Source organism: Plectropomus leopardus, chromosome 15 (genome assembly GCF_026936395.1).
Source record: "Plectropomus leopardus strain MGB_pleo_1.0 chromosome 15, ASM2693639v1, whole genome shotgun sequence".
NCBI classification, from domain to species: domain Eukaryota; kingdom Metazoa; phylum Chordata; class Actinopteri; order Perciformes; family Serranidae; genus Plectropomus; species Plectropomus leopardus.
The window spans coordinates 1,478,784-1,503,289 of record NC_142190.1 but is presented as its reverse complement, the minus strand read 5'-3'; the positions used below and the strand labels follow the sequence as shown (position 1 = coordinate 1,503,289).

Here is a 24,506-nt window from a genome sequence, read left to right as displayed (position 1 = left end):
AATACGGATGGATGGATGGATGGATGGATGGATGGATGGTTGGATGGATGGATGGATGGATGGATGGATGATGGATGGATGGATGGATGGTTGGATGATGGATGGATGGATGGATGGATGATGGATGGATGGATGGATGGATGGTTGGAGGGTTTGGAGCTCTTGTGCTGATATCATTGCCTGCTAATGGATACACACAGCACACAGACTGGGTCATTACTGGAGCTCCAGGATGGGCCCCGGGCCCTGCAGAAGTGTCCCCCAGCTGCGAGGCCCTCGGGCCAGGCAGCTGACAACAAGAACATACCCCTCCTCCTCCTCCTCCTCCTCCTCCTGATTCCTGGTTCTCTCTATCTTTCAGAGAAATGAGGCAATGAAGGAAATGGAGAGGAAGAGGAGGATGTTATTGTGTATCTGCTCGAGAAAAAAACCTTCAACAATTAAAAAAAAAGATACAAAGCAAACGAAAGTAAATTAACTGGATGTGAGGGTCTAAGGACAGAGGGATGTCGTACACTGTAAAGCCATCTGAGGCTCATTGTGATTTGTGATAATGGGCTTTATAAATTAAAACTGACTTCACTTTTTCTGCATGTATTTACAGCTCTGGTTTAGGGGAGAAAAAGATGCTTTTACGAATTTGAGCAGGTTAGTTTGGACACTTTGTGAGACTCCTCTGCTGACGACAAAAGATCAGTGTTAATGACAGCAGGGGAACACTGATACTGAGAACAGCAGGCAATCAGACAGTGGAAGGACAGCGGCTGGCTGCATGGATGGAGGCGAAAGCTTCGCGTCAGCGCCCTTGAACCTCCTTCCTGCTGCAGCCGGCGATGCTTGTGGCTCCTCCGTGACCTTTGACCACGCTGCAGCAGCCACATGGAAGTGTGAAACTGGTCACAGTGAAGAGGATGTGGGGGGCTGAAGCGCTTAGATACAGAAACCAGAGCAGTGAGCCGAACACATTCACAGTCATGGAGCTTAAAGCGTGCAATCAACCCTTTACCATGTTCATACTGTGTGTGTGTGTGTGTGTGTGTGTGTGTGTGTGTGTGTGTGTGTGTGTGTGTGTTACTGATCATCCTAAAGCCTTCCATGTATTTCTGAACAAGCAGGATCAGTAGAGCATTAATGGAGAAACATGCTTATACGGTACACTGCACACACACATATGTAACTCCCACCGAGAGTCTGTGTTGTGGAAAATGAATCTTCAGGAGACGATGCTGAGCCTGTGCTCTCCTTACAGACGATATTAACAAAGTATACAAATCATCAGCTGCGTGTGTGTGTGAGTTTGTTGCGTGTTCTCGATTACAGCCTGAAAAAAAAAATCATGTTTTTTCAGGTAGCAGCTGATTTAATCTACAATTTTGAATGCAGGACCTTGTGGTAAAGTAATACATCTGAGCACTTCTTCCACTGCTGCATTCAACATTGTAGGTGTGTTTTCATTAACCCTCATATCATGCAAATTCAAATTTCAACTATAAAATACACCTAATGGAAACACGTTTTTACACAAAGTTTAGTTCTTTTGAAATTCTACGCTATAAACTTCTTTAAATGCTGTACCATAAGTTTTATCAACATCTGGAACGATGACTTTTTGGACCGTTTTTACCACAATCAATATAATAATGTTCTTCAGAATGGTATACTATGACTTTTTTTAATATTTTGAACAACTGTTTTTTTTTTTTCAGTATGGCGTTTTGCGACTCACTATAGTATGACTTTTTTCATCATTTTAATAAACCTGCTAATGTTTTGAACATCCATATTGTTAAGTTGCTCATTGCCTTCTCCCCATATTTTTTTATAATAAATAAGGCCAATAGATGCAGAAATAAACTACCAAAATACTTCAAGGATGATAAGAGTAATCACTTATCCATTCTTGCGTCTGTTTTGTTAAATCTAGCTAAAATCTGCCTTCAAAAAAAAGTGTAGACTTTGTTAAAATGTAACACTTTTGACATTTACTGCAAATTGAGTTAAAGTGTAACAGTAAAGGGATCTGCAGGGATCGGTTTCCATTGAAAATTCACCTAAAATATATTTTAAACCTTCTTCAGGAAATACGTTTTCTGAAAATAAGCCTGACTTACAGAAGTAATCTTGGTTTAACCGATAATGTTGTTGCACAAAACGTCTTTCAGACCAATTTAATTTCCTTCGTTCATTCCTCTATTTTTAAAGTAGAAATTAAAATAATAAGAAATGCTCAGGGATCGTATTGTAATTATATTTTTATTCTTTAATTAGAATATAAAACAGAATCAGAAGGAAGAAATCACTTTAAAATCTGATAAAAGATGCAATCATTGTTTATGATGCCGTTGGATGCTGATTAAAAATTTTATTATCTGTGAATTTTGTACTGCTCATTGGCTTCAACTACACAGTGAATCAAGACAGTTTCATTTTCAGATCTATTACGTGCCAGAAATGTTCAAGACAACGATAAAACAATAACAGACGGGAAGAAAAAAAGGAACTTCCCGTCTTACACGGTGAAAATCAGATGACCACTGAAGGTGGAATGGCGATTGTTACTGTCAAACACTATTGCGTTGCCCGGCAGATGCAAATATACAGCATCTCCAGCCTCCAGAAACAGGTTAGCGGCATTGGAAGCAGACCCAAAGTGAGAACCTTGTTTCTCCCACGCAAGAAAAATGTGCTCGGAGTTCCTGAACAGCGCAGCCGCTGTAGCATGAGCATTATCTCCACGTGCACCCACGCTCCACTCAAAGTTGTAGACTCCTCTCACCGGTGCAGTGAAAATACCTAATGGACATTTGATTTTGTCATTTTAAATGGAAAATTCAAGTTTTAGAACATCTGTAAACAAGACTGACATCAGCAAATTTAGAGTTAAGATGTCAGAATTTAGGTACCTGTTTCCGGGTTGTAGGCTTGTCCAACGTTTGTGGTGATACGACTGAAGATCAGCTGAATGTGTGTGTCAAAGGGTCCGAAAGTTTTGTCTTGTGAATCGACCAGAGAGGCTGAGAAAGCCACCTGTTTGACTGAGAGAGAGAGAGAGCAGTGTTCATGTTTTTTTAAATCAAATATCGTCTTGAGTTTAAAAAAAAACAGAAAAAAAAATTCACAAGAACATTTGAAAGCCATGTTTGACAGTTCGAAAGCTTTACAGAAGGTGAAAACTGTGGTGGTTGCAAGTATTTTAACACGTCTTTTCTAGAGTTTGAAAACGAATTATCTTGCAAATAGAGATTGTAACTGCAGTTTTCTTAAGCAAGCAAACACTGTTTCTGTAGATAAAAATCACGCTAAAATCTTAGACTGGAATCATCAGCCGGAGATTCCTCATTCGACTGAGATTGCCTCAAGTCGAGACGTCGCTTTTACGCCCTCTTAAGTTGTTATCAGACTCATAAAATCCCGTATCAGTCGAGCACTAAGTCACATTCATTTTCCCCAAACACAAACATTCTAGTCAGGTCCTGATCTTAAAGGAATAAACTGAAAAGAAATTACATGTTAGAATATTGATAGTCTCGTAAATTTAACTTAACAGTTGAACATGTATTATTAAAATATTCATTGTTTTTGGTCACATTTTCTATGAAGACCACATCTGTGATGCATTATGAGGTCATTCATAGTGAATTATAATGCATTCATAATGCCTCATGACTGCACTCATAAACACACATAATGCTTACTGATGCACTACATCAACAGTCATAAAACACTATAGATCTGACGTATGATAAATTAACCCTTTTACACCTGGATCGACATCAGTTTTGTTGTGATGCACTTAGATGCTTTTCACAAGCATTTAACCTCTAAAAATATGGGGAAAAATGAGCAATTTGGTAAGAAATGTCCTGCAAACTGCAAAAAAATGTAAAAGGTGACAAGGGGTGAGATAATTAGATACTATCAAAATACTTGTTTTTGGTTTTTTTTTCTTATTATTTTTGGGTAATTTTCTTTTTTTTTTTTTTTTACCTTTTTTTCTAATTTCCTACTGATTTGGGGGTAATTTCTTTTTAAATTTCTCATTGCCTTCTTCCCATGTTTTTTTTAATGAAATACAGCCAAAAAGCTCAGGTTTTAAAGGAGTAAAAGTGACAAGTGGACGAGATGTTGGCCACTGAGGCTTATAACGCATTATAAATACCTATATTCACCAATACACAAATCAACAGTTACCTGCAGTTAGGACTCATAGAGTACTACAAGTAAGTGTTATTGATGCATTTATAACAATTTAAGCTTTATCATAATGTTTGATTGTTGGAGTCGTGCAAAGTGAAATCATTTTCATGCATTTCTAAGAATCTATGCTGCATCATAAGTGATTAATACCTTCCATGCACTAGAATACTTTAAAAATACTATATATAATCATATACATTGCATGTATTTTTAATTTTTTATAGAAATGATCAAAGCTGTTTTTATTTTAACAAAATACCCTGCAACTGTTGCTTCAGCTTCTCCATCTCAGTCCTGTGCTCCTCCAGTTCTTTCAGCGTTGCTGCTTGTTCTGCAAAAAGGAGAAATAACTCGTGAGTTTGATTTCACTGCACCATCAGTTTCTTCCGTATGTTCCTATCCCCTTGTAAAAGGACTCCAAAAGAAGCGTTACCTCTGCCATTACCTGATTAATACTCTACCTTCATTCTCTCTTTTCAAGGAACTGATTTCCATCTTCTGCTGAGCACACATGGCCTTCACCTCTCTCAGCATAGCGAGGATGTCTTGCATACACGGCTCTTTGTTTGTGGTACTTTCATCCGTGGAGACGGAGCCGACCAGCAGCAGCAGCAGCAGGGAAATCACAGTGATCCGCATTCTCACTCTGGCAGCTTAAACTGTTGAAGTGTGTCATCTGTAAACCTGCATGAGCTTTATGTAGTAGCCGGCGGCAAAATGAGGCGTGAAGGTCAGGGTCACAAACAGGAGCTGTATTGTTCTTGAAGATTTCCTCATTCCCCAAAACTCAAAACAAACTGACAATGCATTTTTATAAAACGTAGTGTTTCAACATCACTAAGAGGAACAAACCACTGATGCTGAATTTCAGCCTCCTTATAGGCGTCCTCTTGCTCCTTATATAGCGTTGTTACACTCTGACCCCATCCTGATTCATTTCGGGACGTGACAGACTTCATCCGACCATGTTCTCAACTGACGCCGCACATGTGCATATTGGGCAGATGTGTCATGTCCTGTTTGACCGTTGGACAGTGTCTAATGCCGGTATTCAGTGTGTGATTCTGGGCTATCCCAGATGAAAGATGACCATTGTGAAAGAAATTTCCTGAGTTTGTTTCATTCATTCTTCGTGCTCCTTATATTATGCTGTAACGGTGCATCATGCAGCTGCGGCAGGTGCTATCTGGCTGAGTGGCGGCATTACAAATGGATCTGTCCGTTCTCAGCTGATTCTGTCCAGACGTGTTTCATGCGGACGCAAAAGGTGGCGTCTCGGATCTGATGCCGAAATCTGTGCAAAACTTTGAAGACTTTGAAACACAAAAAATCTGTCAAATCTCAAAGCCCACTGTGCTCTGCCACTGCCAGTCAGCTGCCACTCCTCCACAGAGGACGCTTGCTGCCACTCAACAAAATCTGAGACTGTTTCCTGTCCTCGCTCCACAGTAGTGAAACAAAGTCCTCACTGACCTCAGGACAGCAGAAACTCTGCACATCTTCACACTGAGTGCTCATCTGTGCAGTCTGCACCTGGGACCATTACATAAAAAGTAAAAGCTTTCTTTGTCTCTAAATATTACACTTAAAGCAGCTCGGCATATTTGCTTAAGTTGATGTTTGCGCATGATTCTTACTCTCTGAGGGCCGACATGGTTGAATGAACTTATTGTGAGAAACTTTTGACAAAAGTGTCGGCCAAGTAAAAGCAATAGAACAAATGAGGGGTGAGAAGTGATTGTGGTCCATTTTCTCACACTTCTGGCACATCTTATCAGTTTGTTTTGTGTTTTTGACAATGAGTTTGAGTTGAACCAGGAAAGCACCAGCTTCAGGGAAGTGGTTGCTGATCTGATACCCGGCTCGTCTTGTTCCTCTTCTTTTGTGCTGTGCACATTATCACGTAGATTCTCGTTGGTGTGTGAATTAAAAACAGGAAAAAGCTGAAGTTTAATTCATATTTTGATCTTCCTAACCATGGTAGCAGCTCTTCTGCAACAGTTTAATGGAACCAACTGCAGAATTGGCTCCACCAACTGTTTGTCTGCAGAAACCAATGATTTCATGTTCACACAGCAGAAGTGGATGAAATCGGGCATCCATAAAGAGACAGCCAGTGTGCAGAGGGAGTAACTGCTTGAAAAATAATCATCCAGACTGTAAGTCAAATGCTAGAGGCTCGCTGAGACTGTCAGCACGCCAGCATGCTCACTGTGTGCATGGATGTATTAGGAAGATCTGGATACAGCACGGAGGCGGGGCCCCCCATTAGTGCATAAAGCAAAAATATTTTGGAGTATGCATGTAAATGGGAATATTAGTGAAATATTTATTTTCATTTGTCACATAAACAGCTTATTAGGAATATTGTCATTTTCAGAATAAGAGCAAGAAAAAAATCTGAATATGATGCATGTGATCGTCGCCACTCGGCTCCGTGTCTCTGCTGCTCTGAGGTCAGAGGGCGAAGAGGAGATTAACGCTCAGAGCATTTTCTTTAACATGAAGGTCTGCTCCTTTTAACCTCGGAGTTAACGTGCTGCTGCGTCAGGAAACCCCCCCCCCCCGACCCCCTCACATCCACACACACTCATTTTAGGTTTGTTGCTGCACATTCAGAGAAAATGTTAATGTGTTGGGACGACACATGAACGCGTTTATTACAGACTGATTTGTTTTGCTAAAAAGGGATTTTACAAACATCATTTTCACAGAAAAAAGGTGAAACATTCTCATCCCGACTCGTCACATAGCGCCGCTTTGCGGACGTCATGATGGTCGGGATTACGCAACAAAGTCGCGGACGGTTAGATTTCGACAAAAGAGGCACATGATAAGGTGTAGAAAAAAAAATGCATCCACACAGGAAACAAACACAGGATTCCCACATGTTTTGGGTTTGTTTGATCCTTCCACCCATCCTGTAAGCGCCCTCACACTTTTTATATTAAGCCGTCACCAGCATCTTTTTAAACTTACTCTGCCCTTCCTGTTTCATACGCACACCCCCGGCTCCATATGGCAGCGTTCTCCGATGACGCCGCCCGTGTGTTGTATGTGGACGAGCCTGGTGCTGTCTGGCCATGTGCCGGTGTGTAATAAAAATGCCAGCGGTTTTGTACATCTGAGTTTTCAGCTGATGCCATCCAGCTGCGTTCCAGTTGGATGTGGAAGGTGGCTTTTGGCGACACACTCGTACTCTGAGAGCACCGACAGAGCGGACAAATATCTGATGACTGTGAAACGAGAACAGACTGAAAAAGGTTAGATATTACCGAGATACCTCAGTATGGCACAGATTTAACACATTGACACCCTACAGCTTCAATAAGCACTTTAACCCTTTGAAACCTGGAGCAACATCACTTTTCTTGTGTCCCTTTCACAAGAAAATTACCTGAAAATTAGTAGGGGGAAAAAATTTAAAAAGAAAGCTAAAAAAAAAAAAGAAAAAATGAAGGACATGACCTGGAAAAAGAAACATCTAATATTTTTGTAACATAATTTTAAATAAATATAAATATAGTTTTTCCCTTGCTTTTTTATAAAAATAATTTTCTAAATCTTTTAATTTCTTGTAATTTGTGGAACATTTCTTACTTGCTGGTTTTCTTTTCCCCAAGTTTTTGAAAGAGATCGCACCAACTTGCTCAAGGTTCAAAGGGTTAAGAAAGGAAGACTTTTGTGGTGTTTAATAGTTTCGTCTTTCAGTGGAGCGAGCAGTTTTACCGGCTCTGCACGCCGCGCTTAACACATCCTGAACCTCTGCACAGCGGTACAGATTAAACTGATGTGCTCTCGTCTGACTCTGTGGAAAAACACGACGCCTCAAACAGTTACAGTGGAGAGACTGTACAGCTTGGTGTGTGTGTGTGTGTGTGTGTGTGTGTGTGTGTGTGTGTGTGTGTGTGTGTGTGTGTGTGTGTGTGTGTGTGTGTGTGTGTGTGTGTGTGTGTGTGTGTGTCCCATAGGTATGAAAGGTGCTGCTGTCAGCTGCCTCCGCTGCTCCTCTGGTAATGGATATGACCCTCTGTGCCTCTGTGTGTGTGTGTGTGTGTGTGTGTGTGTGTGTGTGTGTGTGTGTGTGTGAGTGTGTGAGTGTGAGTGTGTGTGTGTGTGTGTGTGTGTGTGTGTGTGTGTGTGTGAGAGAGTGTGTGAGTGTGTCTTTGCGTTGCTAAAAGCAAATTCACACCTCTGCTATGTGATCCGAGGTGTGAAAGTGGAAACGTTCGTACATCAAGATGACCAGGTGACACTTTCACATGGACACAGTGAAACCAGCTGCCGGGAAACTGACTGTATTTACACATCAAACCAAAAAAAACTCAAAAAACAACAATAATACATTTATACAAATCAGATGTTACAAAATGTCTCATGCAATATTTAGTATGGATATGCACACATTAAAATTAATATTAAATAGAAGAGTTGGTAAAAAGAAAACCTTAATTTGCTTTAATATCTGCGACACTTTGGCTGCTACGATCATGTCTATTTTTTACATTTTTTAAGAAATATATCTATTATATTTTTATTAAGCTACTGTTCTCTTTGCTAAATTTAATTTGGCCTGCACACACACACACACACACACACACACACACACACCCACACACACACACACACACACACACACACACACACACACACACACACACACACACACACACACACACGGAGTAAGAGAGCTGTGTAGTCGGTCTGTAGCTGGGCAGGATCTGCAGTGATCTGCAGTGAGTGTGACTCACACAAACAGGAGGCGATTACATTAATGTTCGTCTATAAAACGATAACAACCCGGCGAATATTGTTAGGAAATTATGCAGGGAACGCCTCTGAGGAGACCGATCTCAGAGTGACTTCATGAAATATTTACACCGCAAAAAAAACTGTTTCTAACTTCAAGGTAAAATATCGGGACGATAAAAAGCAAAAGTAGTAAAAAGGGCTTTCATCCTTCTTTATCTCAAACTATTCAGATTTATTCAAAACAAAACAGAAACGTTAACCACATCGCTGTCCGTCTTTATGCACGATCTTTGGGTAAGTGAGCTCCTGAATCTCATTGTTCTTTCATTTAAAGCTGCTGCTCTTCTCTGTTTTAACCGATGCAAACAGTTGCTTTTTAAATATCCCGCGGTGGGTCGCATTCATAAATACGACATCAAAATGTCACACCTGTGGCGCCACTCATCACGTCTTTCCAGCTATTACACAGACCTCATTTCAGGTCTGTTACTACCTCTGTCCTAGGCTCAGAGGTGAGTCCCCCTTTCTTTCATCAGACGTAATATACAGAACGGCGAGGTATTCCCGCCTTGAACAGGCAGCGTAATCGTCAAAACACTACTGAACATAGTCAGTAGGTGAGTTTCCATTAACCCTCAAATTGTGCAAATTAAAAATATAAAATACGCCTAATAGAAATGCATCAATTAAAAAAAAAACAACTCCCATTTATTGCCCCAAAAAGTTTTACGCTCACATGAGGTGGTATTTCAGCCAGTTTAAAAAAGCCGTATTTCACAAAACTGCAATGGAAAGACTTGTTAGTCTTTTCGAGGTCACATGACGCTGTGAGGTCACATGACACTGTGAGGTCACATGACGCTGTGAGGTCACATGATGTAATGTCTATGTAGGAACTGGCTCCCTCATGATGCAGCAGGAGCTACAAGAGCTGTTATTGCATCACATAGCTCTGAGGAAGTTTTGAATCCACAGTTTCTCTGTGAAATCATGGACTACATCTCCCAGAAATCCCTCATATGTGGCCACTCCCACGTGTAAGGGGCTCTCCTTTCCATCATGGCTCCATAACACGCCTACGTTGCCTACGGAAATAATGACGGCTAGTTTGGTGGCTGCAATAGAAATAAAGCTCCTGATGTTTTGAACATCCATCGCCATGGTTACTGGGATGTTATCGCCAGAGGAGAAGCTGCAGAACATCACTCAGTAAAAACGCAGTCATCTCAAAATTGTCTTTTATCGACATTTTTAAAATATCCCTTAAGTTTTGCAGAAATATCTAATGGAAACCCTCTTAGTAGAAACTTTCAGGCGAGCACTTCTCATTTGAGTGATTGGCACCATGTCTGGTATCCAGTTTTAATAAAACATTCATGCAGTTTCTCCTTCTGATAATAGTTGTTGGGAAATTCAGTCTGAATCCAAAGACCGCCTGACATAATTCCCCCTGGAGCCGAAACCCCCCAGCAATTATTCTGTGGCATTTCGTACATCAGCAGTTCTACTCCGAGAGTCGGTGAAAACTCTGGTGTGAAATCGAGCTTTCTCAGCCGAGAACTCCACTGATGAGCCTTTTAAAACAGGCCATCATCTGTTTTCATTTGTGCTCTCCATCATGTTGTCGGGGCAGGTGACCAGCAGCTTCTCGCCGAGACTCTGCGGCCGGCTGACTGACGGCCAAAAACTAACCTGAGCACAGAGAGAGAGGAGGCTCGTTTCAGCATCTCGCTGCTGTTTGGTGTTTTGTTTACATTCACTTCAGCGGCACTGAGAAACTTTTTTTTTAAAACCTTAATTAATTCAGACCTTTTGACACTGAAATCATTTTTCCCCGCAGAGCTGACTAAAATCATGTTATGCAAACTAACACAAAGATAACGAGCGCAGAAAGGTGAAGAATAAAGACGTTTTTTTTAGTCTGAAGTCCTGCTGACGCCTCCTACAGGCTGCAGTCGTCATTACAACCACAACAAAAGCTGTCAGGGGTTCTTGTAGGAAGGCAATATTTTACCAATTTTTTTTTAAGAAATCACACTGTGGTTGTTTGAGTCCAGGGTATATGGTTATAATAATAATAATAATAATAATCATAATTACAATAATAAAGAGCAGAATATAGAAATGAAATAGAAAAAACAGCATTAAATTCTTAGATAAGAGAAGTGTGCTTCGGCTGCTGTCCGTGGTGCTGATTGAAGTAATGACTGAGGAGAATTCTGGACCCTGTGGCTCGACCAGTTATTTTTGATTTATTTCACTTTTATTTAACCAGTAAAAACCTCTTGAGATTAAAAATCTCTTTTCAAGAGTTTTTCTGTTGCTGCCAAGACAGCAACAGAAGTTACACACAGACATCATACGAGCCGATCTATGAGAATATGCTGCATCTGATTCTGTCAGTGTTTGAACCGACTTCTTCTTCCACAGCGTAGTGACTGTGCTGCTCAGAGTGTGTGTGTGTGTGTGTGTGTGTGTGCGTGCGTGTGTGTGTGTGTGTGTGTGTGTTTGCTGGCAGCAGGTCTGTGTTGTCTCCAGAGTGTGTCTGTAAATGGGACAATTACCCCGGCCTGCTACTGTACCACTGGATACACATAACACAAGTACTCAGCACATCAAAGTGTGTGTGTGTGTGTGTGTGCTTGTGTGTTTGCGAGTGTAAACATGCATGTGTATTGGAATGAGCATCTGTGATTATGTACAGCTGCCAAATTGTGTATTTCTCTCTCATTTGTTGGATTTCTTGGCAGTTTACAAGCATGAGTGTGTGTTTTGGCAAAAGATGCATGACTGTGTGTGTGTGTGTGTGTGTGTGTGTGTGTGTGTGTGTGGTCCATCAGCTGTTTTTTCCGCCGACTCCTCGGTTTTCATAATGACTGGACCTGAAGCACAGCAGAGGTGGAGAAAGTACTGCGATCCTTTACTGAAGTAAAAGTATCAAAATATATATTAATAATACACTTCAAAATGTACTAAAACTACCAAAAGTAAAAGAGTAATTATGCAGAATGACGTTTATTATATTTATGGATTATAATTATTGATGCATCACAGCAGGGATACTTGACTGGCTCTGCTCTGGAGGCCAGGGGCCAGTCGCGGCAGCCGCATACTTTTTTCTAGGATTTTACGAAATTTCTCAGACTTTGGAATATTTTAGGGATTGTAGGACTTTCTCGAATTTGAGAACATTTCCAGGATTTTAGGTCATTTCTCAGATTTTAGGAAGTTGCCAGGATTTGAGGACATTTCTATGATATTAGTACCTTTCTCAGATTTCAGGATGTTTTTACGATTAAAGACGTTTCTAGGATTTTAGGATATTTGATTTTTGAATGTTTCTAGGATTTTAGGACATATTTGAATTTTAGGATGTTTCCAAAATTTTAGAACATTTCTCGGATTTTAGGGCATTTCTAGGATTTTAGGTAGTTTACGGGATTTAAAGACAGTGTCTGTGATTTTAGGAAATTTCTAGGATTTTAGGACATTAGGGTCTTATCTAGGACCTCTGTCGGGGGTGTAGGGAATCCTCCTCTGGCACTTTTTTGATCAACAAGCTCTATTTTGATGCTGTTTTATGCTCTCTGGCATCAAAATTGTGATTTAGAAAATGTTTGGGCGACCATGTGGCATCCCGTCAGGGGCCATATTTGACCTGTGCGCCACAAGTTGAGTATAATTGCATGAATGTCACTTTAATAACTTTATATACTGTTGGGTAATTTAATCTGTGAAAATACATCTTCATTAATTTGTTGAGTGTTGTTGAATATTTGAGTCTGTAAAAAGCAACTAAAGATTTCAGATAAATGTAGTAAAATGTACTCATATAGAGTAAAAATACTTCAAAATTGTGCTTTAGTACAGTACCTGAGTAAATGTACACACACAGCTGTTTCTCCTCACAGCTGAAGTTGTGTTTCCCGTCACAAATTTGACTGCCGCCTCCCAAAATAAAACGTCTGGATCTATTTTAACCGAAGCACGGCTCTTTAATCAGGGTGAGAACAAAACAGTGAAACAACAAAACAATCTGCTGTCCGTCGCCTGAACATCGGCCTCGTTTCCACTCGTTTCTTCTCCTGCAGAGCGTTTGACGATCAGTCGCCTCACACACGTGCACGAGCACACACACACACACACACACACACACACACATACACACACACACACACACACACAGCTGAAGGTTTTTGGATTTCTAAATCAAGCCAGACTTCAAAGACGTATTCTGCTAAAATAGGAAAAGCGAAGCGGCACTCGGGTGTTTTGGCTCGATGGACTCGAATGTCTTCGGAGGAGTGACCCTTTTCTAATTTTCTATATTCAGAGTCCTTCTGTTTAACGTCCCGCAGTCTCGTCCTGAGTCATCAGTGTATCTTTACTTCTGTATTCTTATACTTACAGTCTTGACGGTGGGGGAGAGGTATTAATATCCTTTACTTTTACGCAGATTACCTTCATCTGTCAGAAGGTGAAACACCGCTGCATTATGTTGCATCTCATGAGAACAAAACTAACGTAGAGGGCTGTGCCTTCACTGTGGGAGCTCTTACTAACATTTGTACACATGAATAATTTCCACACGGAGCCTCGTGTCTGCGGAGGAACGTCACTTAAAATCACTGAGGAACATTTTGGGGGTTCTGAGCGCTGCCATATGTCAGGAAGTTTTTGTCTCCCAAAAATCCAGCCAGCAGACAGTCATGGTTGAAAAATTAACTGAATGTTTGGTGGAGTGTAAAAGGAAACTAATGGCTTCCAGGGAGGCTTTCAGAGCTAAAGTAGCTTCACAAAAAAGAGAAGAAGAAGGAAAAGAGAGAGAGAGACAGCCGGAGCAGCGAGGGAGGAAGAGAGGAAGAAACGGTGTCAGAAAAAGGACAAAAGAAGAAGTTAGAAGAAGAGATGGAAGTTAAAAATGAGACAAAAAGCAAGTTTGAGATTTGAAGCGAGCTTCTGGAGGAAGACGGAGCACCGAGTTGTTTTGCTTTTTTTGCTTTCTCATTTCACATCGAAGACTAAATAAGACTGTCCAAACAAAACGAGAAGGAGGACAGAAAGGAGGGAGACAGATGGGCGGATGAAACACAAACAGGAAGAAAAAAAAGGAACAGGAACAAAGAACGAGTTGAAGCGGAGAGCAAAGCGAGAGCGAACAGAGCGGAAGACGACGGCAGCAGAAGGTGTCGATAAACAGACAGTTTGAAGCAGGTTAATGAGCCGACATTAAACAGAATGACAGAGTGAGGACGGTAATTAACACCGTTACAGGCTGACCTGAGAGCTGCAGGTAGAGCTGCAACACCTCCGCTACCTCACACACACACACACACACGCACACACACACACACACACACGCACACACACACACACACACACACACGCACACACACACACAGGGAATCGGATTAGTGGAGAATTCAATAAGATTTAGAGTCATAATAACTAAAACATCTCTCAGGAGTGAGGTTTTGCAGATTTTCTCCATAAAATGAAAAGGAAAAGTTTGGATAATCTCCTGCGAGCTTTGCTCAGAAGAATATTCGATTAGAGACTATTGACAGAAAAGTTTGTCATTTTGGCTTCTTTGCTTTCTCTCTGACAGTAAGATGATCATATCCACGACACCCATGTCTGTACGCAAAATATGAGGCCAAAAGAAAAGGACTAGAAACGGAAAAAACAGTTGGCCTGGCTCGGGTTAGTTGCCATGGCACCCATCCAGTGGAGAAAACGTGATTTTGTGCCATCTAGGATGCCCTTCTATTGGGGAAAACATGATGAACTGCCCTTTAGGTTACCCATCAGTGTAAAAAAACATAATGAAGCATCCTTTAAGTGCCCAATTAGCGGAGAAAATGTGACGAAGTGCCCGCTCATGGTGCCCTTCTGGTGGAGAAAACGTGATGAAGGGACCCTCCAGTGAAGAAAGCATCATGGAGAAAAAATAATAATGTTGGAGAAATCTTGATAAGGTCGCCTCCAGAGCGGCCTTTGAGCACACAGATATAAATGTGTTGACAGAAGTGTTGATGACAAATCAGTTTAGTCACTTTTTTTATCGAAGAACATTCGTGGAAGTTTCAAATGAATCAAAACAAACTGTGCTGACAAATATCTGTAATTATGCATTTTGAATTAACAATATCTGCAGTGGCTTTGTTGAGTGGCTGTTTGTCCTTCCTTAAATATCCCGGATGGCTGCAGGTCACGGAAATATTTATGTGCTCCATCCATCACTGTCAGGGAGCTGTGACCGCTGACCTTTGACCTCATTGTTGTTGCTCTTTGCTACGCCTGAAATCCTGGAACTGATATGACTCTGCATAGAAAGCAACATGTCTGTGGTTTGCAGAAATGTACATTGCTTCAAATAATATTTGATTTTGGAGACTGACCTGGAAATCAAGTGGCCAAAAAAATCAATGCATGCTGCTTTAACCCCTTAGGGGTTATTTTTTTTATTTTTTTCATAAATAATTGTGGCTTGTACTCTATGTGCATGTGCACTGCACTGCATTTTGGTATACTTGCTCATGTGAATGCACTTTTCTGCTCAAAGTACAGCTATGAAGATATAAATTAGAGGTTATGATTATAGTTCCAGTAAATCTAATGAAGCCTGAAAATAAACAGGTGGTTTTTGCTGTTTAAATTTTAACTGTTTGTTTGTTTTGTGTCTCTGCAGGTGACCTGCTCAGTTTTTTACGTGTTGGCTGTGCGGATAAAGCCGTCATCATTTCTAACCACAGGCTCCACATCAAGTTCAAGGACTGTCATCAAAGTAAGTGCACGTCACAGATTTTAACCCTTTGACACTGCACAAAATCATACTATTACTGCTACTACTACTACTAATTTAGTGACTATCCCAGGCTGTGATAATAAAAAAAATCTACTTTTTATGTAGTTTATATTGTGTGTGTGTGTGTGTGTGTGTGTGTGTGTGTGTGTGTGTGTGTATGTGTAGGAGGGGATCATGGTATCATGACAAAAAACTGGCATTTAAAGGGTTAATATTAAGAGAATGAATGAATATTTAGTATTTATTATTAGGACTGATGTTGGTAAAAAATGAACTTGTGAAAGTTGAACATAATATAAATGATTCATATTTTTTTTAAGCTTGATTTTGAAAAGTGCATTTTCTGCACAGAGCGACACAAGTGTGTCATATTTCAGCGGTAGCTAAAGGGTTAAACAAGAAAACTCCACCTTTTGAGGACTTTCTCCGGAGTCATAGCCATTGTGAAGCCCCTGCAGGACACGATACCGATCTTAGACCATGACAAACGTTTTTGTGAAACATAAATTTAAATGTGTGGCTGTGAAGAGACAGAATAATTCGGAGGAAACAAAGTAAAAAACTTCAGCCTCATTGTGTCGGATTGCTCCCAGCGTCACATTCAAACACACGAGGACTCGCATGTCTTTGAGCTGTCAAGTTTTCGCGACAGTTGAAACTCCCACACGTCCTGAATGCAGCACGAAGCTGTCACCGCTGGCGTCGTCCCTCCCTTTCTGTCTCCTACATTTTCATGTCTGAGTCTTCACTTTTTGATTCCTGTCGGCGTTTGTGTTCTGGAGTTTGACTCGTCCTCTCTCGTTGAGGTCGGGCGTTGGGTCGCGGCAGCTGTCGGTAAAGTTGACAAATTAATGAATTTTGGTTAAACGTTCGATGGGTCATGAATGCGATGGAATAAATTCAGGCTTCTGCCGATTTTTACTGCAACAAACAAACACAAAAACCTCACTGACTGAATCTGTGCAGATGTGTGCAGATGTGTGCAGATGTGTGCAGATGTGTGCAGATGTGTGCAGATATGTGCAGATGTGTGCAGATGTGTGCAGATGTGGACCGTGCTCTCCGGCTAAAAGTAATATCAGCTCATAATGTGAAAAATTTCAGGTCGAGAGATCTTGGCGGTCCAGTATTAGTTGCAAATTATTCATCAGATTATTGGATGATTTATTGATGAGCCGGCCAGGAGAGGCCGAGGTGGAGCGGAGAACTCTGATAATGTGTTTGAAACAGGAGGGACTGTCCCTCAGTATGTTTTTATGATTCATACAGACGGACAAACTTGACTTGGACTGTGTGTAATATTTATTCATATTCATACGTAAAAACAACATTACTTTACTTTGTATCTTGTGGTAAATAACCTCCAAAGTGGTCTGAGGAGGAGGAATATCCTGGTGAGTTTAGCAGCGTATCGACCTCCTGAAGCAGCAGACAGACTTCAGTCGTCTCTGTGGTCGTTCTGCATCTCTTTAAAATCAGTAATTTTATAGTTTTTGCATTTGTTTTGTGACTCTTTGTGATCATTCTTCATCTCTTTGCAGGTATTTTACATGTTCTTTTAGTAGTTTTTTGTCTGTTTGCAGTTGATTTGTGTCTCCGAATGGTTGTTTTGCATCTTCTGTTAGTAGTTTGGCGTCTCTTTGTGGTAGTTTTGAATGTCTTTGTGGTCATTCTTGGTCTCTTTGCACTCATTTCGTGTGCATTTTTATTCGTTTTGTGTCTCCTTGTAGTTGATTTGTGTCTCTTAATGGTTGTTCTGTTTATTGAGGGTTAAATTTCCATTTAGTGAGTTGGATGCTGCAGAGTGTGTGAACGGGCATCATTACCATCATCATTGTTCTTACTGGACAATCTGTGGAGTCCGTTCACTCAAAAAATCAGCCGAAAAGCTTTAATTCATTCATCATCACTGAGGTTCTACGTTGGTACTCAACTACTTAATGCCTTTCTTACATTTTCATCTCTTGGTCGTAGTTTAGCATGTCTTTGTAGTATTTTGGTGTCTGCAGGTTTTTGGGTTCTTTGTGGTTGTTCTGCATTTTGGCCTCGTAGTTTTGTATGTTTTTGTGGTGGTATTGTGACTCTGCGGCCGTCTTGCATCTTTGTGGTCGTTCTTCATCTCTTTGCGGTTGTTTTGCATGTCTTTTTAGTAGTTTGTGTCTCTTTGTGGTTATTTTACATCTTGTTATCTTTTTGTGATTTTGTGCTCATTATGCGTCTTCTCGTGGTCATATTTGTAGGCCTTATGTGAGATGTTTTGCATCTTTCTGTAGTTGTTTTGCATCTCTGTGGTTGTTTTATGACTCTTTGGGGTTGCTGACTTTCCTTCAATAAACAGGCAGTTCAGACAGAGGCTCCAGCCTGGGGGCCTCCAGATCCCTTTGGTCCCTGTTCAGTAATCCATCCCTCACAGCAGACTGACCCCTTTCTTTCGGTGAAATCACAGCTGACCTGGAAACGGTCGCTGTGGTCGTTGTGTGATATGTTGGGAAGAAGGTGATCTGTGTGTGGAAATCTTCCTTTAACATGTGGAGGACTTTGCGTGGGACGAAGCACGCAGGGACACACGGCTGATTAAGCTTTCTGAGCGTGCGGAGCTGCACTCTCAGGGCTCCTCCGTCCATTAGGCTCGGAGGAGTTAAATCAGGCGTACGCCCCCGCCGCTCCGCTCACCTTGCATTAAAACAACACTGGACATTAACAGACCCCATGAATATGTAACGCTGCATGAAACATCATTTAGGTTTACAGTCGTTCTACAGCAGAGAAAATCCCACTGAGCACCAGCGCTGACTCGTGTGGTACTGTGAAAACCTGCATGTGTTGGTTTCAGACCAACAAATGCTCGCAGCAACTAAAGCTTTAAGAAATTGAAATAACTGTTAAATAACAGAGCACCTGGTAAAAGTTAAATATTAACCCTTTGAAACTTGTGCAAATTGCCTTGATTTCTATCAAAAACATGGAAAAAAGGCAATGAACAACAAAAGAAGAAATGTACCAAAAAAGCACATTTCCTCTTAGCAAGACATTGTGAAAAAGTACAAGAAAAATGCCTCAAAATTAATAATAAATAAATAAATACAAATAAAAAATATAAAAGGCTAAACAAACCCAAAGCAAATAAGACTTTAAAAATTGTATATCATATAATAAAAAAATAAAAATGTAATTATGATTATTATAATTTCCCTCACTAACGTTTTCCTTTTCCCTGTTTGTTCGTTTTTCCTAGCTTTAAAAATTACCAAGTTGCTGACTTGTTGTTGTTTTTGCTTTGTTTAGAAAGAAATCAAGGGATGTTGCTTCAGGCTTAAAAGGGTTAAGAAATATTAAATAACTTGAAACTTGACATTTTTTTAAAAACATTTCACCTTATTTTACGTGGTTTTAAATCAGTTTGTCTCTTAGTAAAAACACTCTGCTGTTTAAATGTTCCTGCTTCATCGCATTTGTCTCTTTCTGTCTGTCTTTTATGATGGACTCAAGGTGTGGACGCTCGTCTCTGGTGTTAAAGTCCCTAACTCACCAACCCTCTATCCTAATTCGTATTATATTAATAACAGACTGTATAGAAAAGTTTGGCCTTTTGGTCTTTTTTTTAGTTTATCATTATATTATTATTAGTATTTTTCAGTTTGTCATTAACATCGACACATCTGGAGATTCGTGGTTTTTACTGGACAGGAAGGGCAGGAATCCAAAAAGTAACTAAAGCTGTCCGACAAATGTGCAGTAAACAGTTCAGAGTTGACCTTTGACCTTTGGTGGAGGAGAGGACAGCGTTAAAAAGAATAAAATAAAGGGACAGCAGCTGATGGTGTCGTGTTTGAAACACCTCGACACGATGCAAACGAGCAGCGGAGCAGAGCGAAGCGAGGAAACAGCTTGACAAACCGTCTGCTGACAAGAAGGAAAAAACAAAATGCTGAATTTGTTTAGCTTCAGCCTGACAAGCTCTTTTCTTGGAGAGCAAACGTGTTTTTCCTCAAACTGTTTGGATGAAAGCGGATTTTCAGAACTTTTTGGCCCATATTGAAACAAACTTTCCGTACAACAGAAGAGCAGCAGGTGATCCAAAAAAAACCAAAAAAAACAGAGGAGATATACGAGGAAATGTGGGGTTGTTTAAATCGAGGAGCTTTATTAAAAAGATCTCCTGCTGTTCTCAAAGACTTCGTCTTCTCCATCATCCTTCAGTCTCTCCCCCTCTCTTTGCTTTTCAGAATAAAAGTCCTGTCTGCACACTTAAAGACACATAATAATTAACCGCTTGTCACATTAACTCTTTGAACCCCCTGGATTGAAATCACTTCTGTCGTGATGAGTTCAGATGTGTTTTACAAGTATTTAAATCTTTCAATCTGGAGGTTATCAATTTGATTTTTTTTGTTAAAAACATGGGAAAAATGTAGTGAGCAACTTGGCAAAAAAATAGTAGATTTAGAAAAGTATTTTTAAAAAGGCTAGGGGAAAATTTCCAGAAATGTGTATTTCTAATTGTCATTCTTATTTATTTTTTAAAATTATTGTACAGAATTAATATAATATATAAGGACTTTTTTAGGTTATTTCTTTTTTTAACTTTCACTTTTTTGATAATTTTCGGGCATTTTTTTTTGACCAATTTCATGCAAATTTTTGGGTCTTTTTTTCATTGCTCCCCAAGTTTTTGAAAGAAATAAAGCCTATTTATGTTTCAAAGGGTTAAGCATAATGTGCTTGCGACCTGTGGCTGCATCATTTCCAGCACTTTGCACAACCAAACTTGGATGTGTAGCGACCTTTAGCTCCATTTCCACTAGCTTTTGTACCATCAAACATGGATGATTTTTTTCCGAACTGTTTCTGCATATCCAGCGCATTTGTGCCCACCGACATGCAGGTTTGTAGCAATTTATGGCTGCACTTCCAGCAGTGTTTGCATTACCAAACAGGGATGTTTTTTAGCGACCTTTGGCTCCATTTCCACCGGCTTGTGTGCCACCAAACATGGATGACTTTTTTTGAAACTTGTACCTGCATTTGTGGCTGCACTTCCAGCAGTGTTTGCACTTTTGTTTGCAGCTTTTTTTAGCAACTCCTCTCTGCATTTCTATGGAATGTGCGTTACAAAATTAAAGTGTTTATTAGTAACCTGAAACTGCATTTTCAGCGTCATTTGTGCCACCAAACACAGGTGATTTTATCAACCTGTGGATGCTTTTCCTACAGTGTTTGGGCCACCTAACATGAATATTTATTGGTGATTTGAGACTGCATTTCTAGCGATGTTTGTCCCAGAAGACCCTGGGTGTGTTTAGTATCCCCTTTGCATTTACACCACCTAACATGCACATTTTTAGCGACCTATGGCTGCACTTCTAGAGGCGTTAGTGCTACCAAACACTGAAGGTTGTTTTGCCACCTGACACTGTATTTCCAGCAGTGTTTGTGCCATTAAAGATGATTGTTTAATGCCAAAGCATGATCTTTTCCTGACCAAAACCAAGTGGATTTGTTCCTGAATGCAACCACATGTTGACCACACCACTGTTGAATCGTACAGAAGCGTAAAGTTTCGATGTATCTGCTAATGCACAAATGTTGCCAGTGACACGTGTCCCTCCTGGGGACTTTTGGGGTCCTTTCTCAGTCCTTTAAGTGCTCTGCCTCTACATCCCGTTTCCATGGAAACACAACAAACCACAAAGGAGAATGAATCAACTTGACATTTAAGAAATAACTGGTGAGAGGAGTAAAACACTTTCAAATGCGGTGAGTGTTTTAAATATCGCTGATTGTTTGCTGCTGTTTTACTTCTTTGTTGGTGTTTTATGTAACGTTGGGGGGGCAGAGAAGTTCTTGAACATTGGTTTTGTTTGGGCATCTTATCGACGCTGCTATGTTTTCCTCTCGTGGGCTTATTAACCTTCTTGCTTCAGTTTGGTTTTATTTCTTCAAATGAAAGTTCTTGTCTTCTTGTTCTTTTGTTTTGGTACACACTTCAGCTAACTAACTCGGGTTAAAACAATTTCGCTTTTTATAATAAAAAGTTTCATTCACCTTCTCGGCTACAAAAGAAAATCACCCACAGCTGCTGACCTTTTGACCCGTCTCTCAGAGAAACAGAAATTCTTGAGGCCGAATATTCATGGATGAAAAATCAAATTGCAGGAGCTCATTGATTCTGAAAATCTCGGCCTCCTTTCCAACTTATTCACATTTTATTCTTGAAATATGTTGCAGTGAAAATACTGCTGTTTTAGAGTTTTCTGTCATTTAGGTTCGATGCAGTCATGCAAACAGCTTTACCAAACCTCTTTAAATGTTTATACGGCTCCTCCGCTCTGCACATTTGTTGAGCTATTTGTCGTCATGCTTCACTGTGATTGGCTGATCACCAAACTTTGCACAAAAATAGCGTGTTTGTTTGTAGTCCAACACTTGCACTGGTCTTCACAATAAAGCTCACATTCAGACAGACAAAGAAGAAAGAAGAAAAAAAAAGCTTATTTCTGAATCACTTTTTGTCACATCAAAGTTAATTTGGCTCACGTAGAGAAGAGAGGGTGATACATTATGTGGGATATGAGGAATAAAAGACACCTTGAAGCTTCTTTAATATCACGAGCATAAAAAAGTGTCTTTTTTTATCCTGTAAAAGCAGTTTCAGGGCTCTCCGTGATTCTGCGTTCAGGTGCTGCCGTGCTGTGATGATTTGTTCAGTCAGCAGTGAGTCAGATTTATCTTGTCAATCTGCAGATGAAGCAGCTCTGCAGTGCAGACCGCGGCGGATTACTGCGGTAATAAAATCTAATGTGCAACATTCATTTAGACTCCCAAATAATGGCTCGAATTTGACAGTTGGATCAGGATGGAGTGAATATTGTCACAGGAATGTAACAGTGATTCCAGCAGAGCAGATGAGATCATTTTCATGCCTCTGTGATGAAGCCGAAAGCCACAAAAGTTTTCTTTTTGTCCTTCTGTCATACTTATGGCAGACATGATTTCTTCTGTCTTCATTCCCGTCCTGATTCGCTGCCAATAAGGTAACAGCTACTCTTCCTAATTCAAAATAACTATAAGTGGTTAACTCTGTGAACTGTTTTTGTCCTTTTAGTCTTCATAAGGTGTCAGAGACATAAAACAGCATCAAAATAGAGCTTTTTGTTAAAAAAAAGAGCCAGAGGAGGATCCCCCACACCCCCGACAGAGGACACAGCTGAGACACTGATGTCCCAAAATCTTCAAAACGTCCAAAAATATAATAGAAATATCCAAAAATACTACAAAGACCCTAAAATCCAAGAAATGTCATAAAATCCTGGAAATGTGCCGAAATCCTAGAGATGTCCTAAAATTCTAGAAATTTCTTAAAATGCTGGAAATGTCCTAAAATCCTACAAACATCCAAAAATTTAAGAAATATCGTTTAATCCTAAACATGTCCGAAAGGCCTAGAAATGTGCTGTAGCTAATCCAAGAAATGTCCTAAAATTTAAAAAAAAGGCATAAAATATAAACAAGCTAAAATTCTAGAAATATCCTAAAATAAAAGAAATGTCTTAAAATCTTACAACCTTCCTTAAATCCTGAAAAAGTCCTAAAATAATAGAAACATCCTAAAATATAAGAAATGTCCTAAAATCCCAGAAACATCCAAAAATCTAAGAAATATCCTGAAACCCTGTAAAAGTCCTAAAGTCCTAGAAATGTGCTATAATCCAAGAAATGTCCCAATATCTTTAAAAGAAAGTCCTAAAATATAAATAGACTAAAATTCTAGAAATGTCCTAAAATACCATAAATGTCTTAAAATCTTAGAACCTTCCTTAAATTTAAAAAAAAATAAATAGAAAAAATAGAAAAAATAATAGAAACATCCTAAAATCCAGGAAATGTCCTAATGTGGACACCTGGCCGTCTCGGTGACTGCGGGTGTTGAGGGGGCGGCGGTGTCAGACTCTGAACCCTCCTGGTTTTAGATCATTTCGGTAAACTGGACTCATTTTCAGGCCGTCTGATGGCTCATGCGGTGATTTCTCGCCGAGCCTTCAGACATAAATCTGTCAGCTCGTCTTCAGATCTCAGCGGTGATTAGTGACTAAAAGACGAGGGAGGACGGACGTCCAAAACTATCAAAAAACCATCCAGATTTTTAAAAAACGAAAAGATGAAAACAGATTTAACTGTGATTTCTGCCCCGGAGCTGTGCGTGTCCCGTAAACCGCCGTCTTCTGTCTTCACCTGAATTTGTTCTTCATTTGTAGCGTTTACATTTCATCTTCTTAAGCTCTCGGGGCTGTTAGATTCTCCTTTTTGTCAGCGGAGGATCTTTTGTCTGACAGTTCCCCCCTTCATTACCGCATCGCCTCTTGATTTGCATGACTTTAATCCTCCCCCATTTTGGGATGTAATTCAATCTGTCAAGCAGAGGCTTTTTTGTACAAAGTGCCGTCAGAGCCACAGTTGTGAATTCCTTCCAGCTTTTCTTCCTCTGCAATCCAATTTGATGTCCTAATGATCACCCCCATTTCCATACTGACTGCTGGAGGGGAGCGCGCCCCCCTGCCATGAGCCCAATTTCCAGGTGCAGCCGTGCTGGGACGCGTCTCCGTGTTGGCTGAGACGTTATAGAAACAGACTCTGAGCCATAAGAGCAGAATTACTGTCTTTGCTGTTCTGTTTGGTTGCATTCTGGTACCAAATCACGTTCTTATGTCCCCAAAACTGCAGGACGGGCGGAGACCACGCTTTGCTAAAT

At 40.3% G+C, this 24,506-nt stretch overlaps 2 protein-coding genes across 2 annotated transcripts in view; one reads left to right on the top strand and one right to left on the bottom strand.

The window, feature by feature from the left end:
- The window catches only part of LOC121938644 (glutamate receptor 1-like), a 148,677-nt gene that overhangs the window by 4,863 nt on the left and 119,308 nt on the right, over window positions 1–24,506 (top strand). The window contains exon 3 of the mRNA XM_088088067.1: window positions 15,641–15,736. The gene's annotated coding sequence lies outside the window, so the exon portion shown is untranslated. The remainder of the gene's footprint in view (window positions 1–15,640; window positions 15,737–24,506) is intronic.
- Window positions 2,235–4,881, bottom strand: LOC121952992 (complement C1q-like protein 2). The gene is made up of 4 exons (XM_042499889.2): window positions 4,659–4,881; window positions 4,457–4,528; window positions 2,904–3,035; window positions 2,235–2,793 (listed from the first exon to the last, which is right to left on the bottom strand). Exons 1-4 carry the CDS (start codon window positions 4,834–4,836, stop codon window positions 2,510–2,512), a joined length of 666 nt encoding a protein of 221 aa, XP_042355823.1. The 5' UTR covers window positions 4,837–4,881; the 3' UTR covers window positions 2,235–2,509.

Coding starts and splice junctions, on each gene's coding strand:
- LOC121952992 (XM_042499889.2), bottom strand. CDS start 4,836: ATGCGGATCACTGTGATTTCCCTGCTGCTGCTGCTGCTGGTCGGCTCC. Junction 4,529..4,658: donor CTTGAAAAGAGAGAATGAAG/GTAGAGTATTAA, acceptor TCCTTTTTGCAG/AACAAGCAGCAACGCTGAAA. Junction 3,036..4,456: donor GCTGAAGCAACAGTTGCAGG/GTATTTTGTTAA, acceptor TCTCTCTCTCAG/TCAAACAGGTGGCTTTCTCA.